At 55.5% G+C, this 6,676-nt stretch overlaps 1 protein-coding gene across 1 annotated transcript; it reads right to left on the bottom strand.

Moving 5' to 3' along the window:
* Window positions 1–4,336: 4,336 nt before the first annotated feature.
* alp11 (Cell polarity protein alp11) lies at window positions 4,337–5,332 on the bottom strand (the record flags this gene model as incomplete). The annotated part of the gene is made up of 2 exons (XM_036634571.1): window positions 4,337–4,825; window positions 5,099–5,332. 2 exons carry the CDS (start codon window positions 5,330–5,332, stop codon window positions 4,337–4,339), a joined length of 723 nt encoding a protein of 240 aa, XP_036500268.1.
* Window positions 5,333–6,676: the final 1,344 nt, after the last annotated feature.

Genomic DNA, 6,676 nt, shown 5'->3' with positions numbered 1-6,676 from the left:
CAGGTTCCAGCCCGCCCTTCTAACAGGGCCCCGGGCTCCAGGCTTCAGGCTTCAGATGCCTTTCCGGGCAAGGTCGGGTGGGGTCACCATGGATAAATGTGCCGTGCCGTGTCGCCCACATTCGCTGCACCAAACAGATTCCGCTGGGAAAAGTCTCCGAAGTGAACCTCTGTTTGTTCGAGATACAGTAGCCAACACGTACGCCTTCGACTGATGTGAGCTCATGTATCTGATGTTTGCCCGTCCATCTGCCGCGAAACGGGCATCAATTGGCGACACTGAAGAAGCATTCTCTCGTTTCCAGTCACTTGGGCGCCCTGCGATTTGAACCATGCCCAAATCTCCAAACTACCCGACCCGACCTCGCACCGCACCCGAGAGTTTCGAGTCATCCGGGGCCAATCCTGATCATCAGAAGAACCGTTGCACTGCACCTCACAGAATCACTGACTGCGCAAGGCCACATAACAACAATGACAATATAGGCGCCCGATACACAACACAGCCGCAACGCAGAAGAGACCCGGGCCTCAACCTGCCTCTGGCTTGAAATACGAGACGTGTCGCGAAGAGCCTCGCGTCCAATACGGAGGCGCCGGGAGCTTGCCGAAGCCCCCATTACCCCCCCTTGAGGTGAAGGAACATATGGAACGCTCGCCACAGGCCACGGTCGTGTTGTTGTTGTTATTGTTCTTTTTGCTTGTCCTGTGCGTGTGTGGCAGGCCGCAGCAATCAGGGCTGATGGTATCCATCTGCATTGCATCCCTTGGACAAGTCGAGCCTCATCTGCCGCCACTCAGAGGACCTGCACCGATCGCTGACGCATCTGATGCAACCGTTGGACCCGGTCTTGGCAGGCTTCGAGACTGCCCTGTGACATCTCTCACGGGTTTCCGAATTGACGCGCACCCACGGCCCCGGCCCCGGCCCCCTTTCCCACTCCCACCTCGGGCGGAAGAATAAAAAAAATAAAAAAATAGGAACGCAGTCAGATCTTTTCCCCATCTTCAGCCCAGCACCCGAACAAATCCCCGTCCATCCCCTGTCAGGAGTCCGGGGTTGGTTCGCTTTGCCTGTTCCTGACGTTGAGTGTCCTGTAAGAGAAACCGATGTGTGTGCGGTAGATTGCCCAGCTGGGCGTCAGCGATCGCGAACCTCCGACACGCTGAGACGGCGAGCCCCGTTTGAGCGCAACTCAAACCGATAAAGCTCAATGCTATATTGCAGCACCCGCCATTCTCTGCGCTGCTCTGCCTCTGCCTCCCTGCCTTCAAACCTCTCTCGTGGCCCCATCTCGCCGCCGCATCAGAAATCTTCCTTCTCTCGTTTCTCATGCCTTCATCCCGCACCCGACACACTGCAACAAGCAGCATCCTCACCTCACAGCCGCCGCCCCTTTCTACCTCACACGCAGCTGTCACTATTAACAGAAATCTCGCCTCCAGAACTTCAGCCTTGCGCGGCAAAATCGTCGTCGACAAGCGAGCTCGTCCAGGTCAAGCCCTCAATTTGCCGCCGTTGTTCTAACCAGTTCGGCAGTTCGGATCTGCCTTCAAGGACATCCCATACCTTATGGACGCGTCTGACTTGTGATACAGTTCGGCCAGGTCGTGTTCGAGCCCGGGTCCAGATTCATCACAGACTCAGGCCACCTGGGGCCCGTTGGCTTCTTCGACACTTCTGGGTTCAGAACATCAGGTGATGTCGGCACTCCGGTCGGTTCGGACTTCTCACGCCTGTTCAGTGGCGGCTTCCTCGGCTTACCATTGATAAGTAAGGTGTGTTTGCCCGTTCAATTGTCCCGCGCATGTGGTGTCTGGCCATGCAACTGTACAGCTTCGCTACGCGTCGCCACGCAATTGTTCTCCGCCGTGCGTTCTTCGGACTGCGCTGCAATCCCGAACCGATCGAAAGAAGCTGTCCGTTTGATCAGGTGTTGCGCCAGTTCGGCCGAATTGCCTGTCATGATGCTGCCACTTTGTCCATTCTCAACACCGCTCCGAGGTTGTGTGATCAGCAAAACCCTCATTTTGTGCGTGTTACTGGCCAGCCAGCTGCAGGGGGGGGCCACATCCCCCAACCGCCCATACTTTCTTGCGAGTTCACAGGGCGAAGGGAAAACCCTCCTGGACGGACAACTTACCCCAAATCTGTCTTCCGCTACGAGACCAGCATGCCCGGCTCTGACTCCGGAGGGCCTGCTGGGCTGTTCCTCGTTGGCGCATCAAGACGAGAACAGAAACAGTAACAAACCCTCTTCATCAAACACCCGGACCCCGGTGTCCTTAACTCACCGTCCGGCACCCGCCTCCGACGTCAAACTTCAAGCTTCCTTCGTCATTCGAAAGACGAACTCTGGACGATTCGGGCAGGTAGGGATGGAACGCTTGTCCCATCAGATAGTATAGCCTTTGCCGTTGCATTATCTGCATTGATCTCGTCCAACACTGCTGCGCTCTACTCGCTCGTCATCCAGTTCAAGTTGACGAACGCCATGCCAATGCAAACATTGTTTGCGGTTCGCCCGCCCCCCCATTCGGCTCCTTCGGAACTTTCTTCGCATCTCTGCTTGGTGATCGACCATCGTTCAGTCTCAGATGCCAAACTTGTCCCCATGCCTTCCGCGTGACAGGAAACCCCATATCCCGCTGCATGGCGACGTCCTTTCTTTCTCCTTTTTATCCCCGCCTTCTTCTGCAAACTCTCATTGAGGTTGGGCTGATCAACGTAGCCTCAACCACTCTCAAAACCCATGTTCATAGGTCATCATAGAATTGCAGTAGATTTACCACTCCCCGGGTAAAGTTGATTCTCCCACGGACTTCGTGGTGCTGTCCAGGGTTCCATTCTAGGAGAGAAGAAGGGAGGTGCCTAGAGCGAGGAAAGGCAACTTGTCGGTCGCGGGCGACGCTTATGACTTCTGCAGGACCTGGACCAGGCGGTCGTGGAGCTGGCTCAGACACAGCCTATGTCTGAGAAGTTTGCTGATCCTGGATCCTTGGCTGCCGACCAGCATTCTGACTACCGAACCTTCCCCAGACAGTCCCGTCTCTTACCCGCTTTGTTGAGCCGCAAACATCTCCCAGGGCGTGGTCGGCAGTTGCCTGTCATTCATGCAGTTGTATGTGAATGCTTCAAGGTTCACAAAGTCTCGGAGCTGATGATGATGCTGGCTTCTTCATGCTGGTCCCCGACCAAAGCTTTTCTTGGTAGACTCTCCTACACACCACAAACTCTCCCCCTACTCCCTCTCAACTTTTGCCTTTGGCCCATCGTCAGGAGTTCAGGCACCGAGAACGAGCCTTTATGTTTCTTGCCACGATCGAGTCACGTTGAGGGAACAGACCCTGTCGGATGAAGTCACTGCCAAAAGGGGCGTTGTGATGGTTCGATGGAGGGGATGAAGAGAAGACTTTCGTTTATGAAGTTTAGCGATCGCCTGCCTTTGCCAGGATAAAATTAAAACCAGTCAACGCCAAGGCACTCCATATCCATAGAGACTGGCGAAGCGATCAAGCACAAGAAGGCTCAGCGCTGCACCAGAATGGAATGCTTCGAGGAGGTGGATCTCCATATGCTGTCATACAAGCCCTCAGTCCGGTAAGAAGCCCGCGAGCTTGCTGAACATGTGGACGATTCGTCCGACCCTAAAGTCATCGGACTGGGAATCGTGGGAGTTTGCCAAAGACTCCCGGGTTTCGGACGTAGAAACCAGTGGGCGAGCATTGTACGCAACGACATGGCTCGGGAAGCAGCCGGTCACAGAGCAAGGCTTTGTTATGCCGCCGGGTCCGACTCGGAGACTTTCTGCCCGGCGGGAACGAGAGTTGGTTCTTTGGAACAAGAACGTCAAGTCTGATGTTTGGAAGAGAGAAACGAACCATGCCATGGCAGACGGTTCATCCAAAGATGTGCCGAAAACAGGAGAAAGCATCGAGAACTCGAGAGCGAGACTTGGACGTCGTCCGATATCGCTGACACAGATTTGGTCTGGTATTTGACGATAGTGTTTAGCTGATCATCTTACACACAGGGCGAAATACTCGAAACGGGAGAAAGCATCGAATCTTGTCATTACTGCACCAACGCCCCTTTGCCGTTTGGTCAACGGCCTTTCTGGGCCAGCGTTCTCCGCGAACAAGTTGGAAGTTTTCGATCAGTGCATGATCGAACTTCCACGTTCGCGTTCGTCTGAAATATGCGTTCGGACTTGACCTGGGGAACGTTCCAGAGAAGAAAAGGGGTTCGTTGTCTTCGCGTAGCCACGCGACCACCTGGTCAGCCCGTCGCCATGGACTCCAAGCGCGGCAACGATGGCGCCGAGTGTTTCCTTTCTTCAAATTTCCTCCATGTCTTCCAAGTCGTCCAGAACCGGCCAATCGCCAACCTCAACCCGCTCGGGCCTCACGAAGACGCCATGCTTCAAGGTCGAATCCTCGCCCCAATACCTAGTTCCACTGATGCTGCCGTCGTTCTTTCCAACGGGTTCATCAAGGTGAACCCCGATCCAGGGACCCAGGCCTCCGGGGATCTCCTTCACATCTCCAACGTATTTGACGACACCTCTGCGAGAATCCTCGCCTCCAACTCGGCAACGCTTGCCTACCGCAATGCCCCGCTGGTCAATTTCCTGCTGGATAGCTGCAATCTTGGCCTCCTCAATGCTTGGCGCGTCAGGATCGAACCGACCCAGCTTTTGGGCCTTCTTCCATGCTAGGACGGAGTCGGTCTTTTTGGCATACTCCTCCTCCGGCATGACATACTTCTCAACACCCGTGGTGTCTGTGAAGTTCGGGCGGGCTCCTGCCGGCCGTGTGTCGGCCACCTAAGAGAGGTGTTTTTAGCACAGTATACTCCAGAGAAACAAAACGCCAGACATCCAGTCGGGCATCGCCATGGGAGGCCTCAAGATGATTAGGGCGAGGGCCTGGGTGGCAACTTCGCCGCCTTATCCGCGTCACTGAATTTGGCGAGGCGGCTAGTGAGGATATGTGTGCTGAATAGTGGTGGCGAGGCAGACGGGGCAGGGAGAAGCGCCAGCGAGCCGCCATAGGCGAGCTGAGAAGGGGTACAGGTAACAGAACACAGCCCTACTTACATGCAGCTCTGCATAGGGGGCGAGCGGGAAAGCTGTCAAATGCGCGTTGTCCTCATCGGCAGCCTCAATCGGAATGCTCGCCGAAGCGGTCTTGAGGCTGATTCTCTGGGACGAAGGGGGAATACCCGTGATGGGCTCCAGCTTGGACCTCAGCTGGCTGATGGTCCATGATGGGGTGATACGGCGCTCTGACGAGGAGTTTTCCGAAATGACTTGCAGAGGAACGTCGGCCATGTTGGATGACTTGGTCTGGTTTCCTGGTCCGAGTGGAATGGGATTCGGGCTAATGGTCGGCTGCAAGGAACACGTGGGGCGGGTTGAGTTCCTCGGAGGTTCTGGCGTAGCGTAAGGTAAGGTGAGGTAGGCAGGCAGTAGGGGGAGAGGGCGGCAAACTTGGTCGATAGAAGTTGCCGAAGGAGTTGTGACGGCGCAACAGGGTTCAGGAACCAAGCGTCTTGGGTGTCAACCGGACAATTATTTCGTTGGCTGGGGCGAGAGCAATGCACAGTAGGGCTGGATAGTCCCGTTGTATGCAAGTCAGACGCACGACCCAGTCGGTTGTTGGGCTGTTGTAGGCACTCTGATGCTTGTGGTGCTTTTGTCACGGGTTTAATCAGGGAGGGAGGGTATGAAAACCTGTCCGGTGACGTTGGGTGTTGTTGCAAAGCAAAGGTCCAGTCGGGTTCGGGCTCGATGAGTTGACGAGGTGTGGTTGACTTGTCGTGTGCCTGAAATGAGTGAAATGGGCGAAAATCGGTCGAGAACGTGGAGGCGGTTCAAGCCTCACTACCCAGGAAGTGGGTAACGGAGGGGGCGTGCACCTAGCGCACCTCAGAGCTTCTCTTATTGGTGCAGCTACATGGCGTGAGCCCCACACGCCAACTCAGGCTCCAGCCACAGTACGTAGCGTACCTAGGTAGCTTGGTGCCTCCCGCCCCCAAACTTGGATGGAAAGGGTACGTCTCTCTGCGGTGATGACTTGTCAACCCATCCACACTTCACTCTCTCACCCTCTCATCCTCACCCGATCTCTGGCCGTACACCGCTAGATGACAACCATCGATGCAAGTACGAGAAGGCGAGGGAGAGAAACGGGAAGGGGAAGAGAATGAGGACTGTATCATGCGCAACTGCGGCACGCCAACCTCTGGCAGGTATCCGAACCTGAATCCCGCCTTGCTTCGTTCCTGCCCAGGGGCCTACCAGGCGGCTGCTCGACGCGAGTCTGAAGCTGGGTCATCCACGATACAACGAGATCGAAACATTTCAGCCCGGTTCCTCATTGACGGGTAGCTCGTCCCGCGAAAATAAGAATCTGGCTTTGTGGCACAGTCGTACAAAATCCAGGTGCAACCGTCCGAGGCCGCTTCAGACAAGTTTAACCTTCGGCCGATGGGAACAACGCTATTGACAATGATTGGCGAGTCTCCGTTTGCAGACCACAATCTACGGGAACCGTTTGGTCGGGAACCACAGCATGGCAACAGCGGCATCGATGCAGTCAAACGCCAGATTTCGCGCATGCAAAGCCCCGTCTGGTCTGGTCTGGTCTTCTGGTCTGTCTGTCTGACAAAGCCA

This window comes from Colletotrichum siamense, assembly GCF_013390195.1.
Source record: "Colletotrichum siamense strain Cg363 chromosome Unknown KSG_Cg363_contig02, whole genome shotgun sequence".
Classification (NCBI taxonomy): domain Eukaryota; kingdom Fungi; phylum Ascomycota; class Sordariomycetes; order Glomerellales; family Glomerellaceae; genus Colletotrichum; species Colletotrichum siamense.
Note: the sequence above shows the minus strand (reverse complement) of the source record. Positions and strands in the feature narration are given on the sequence as shown.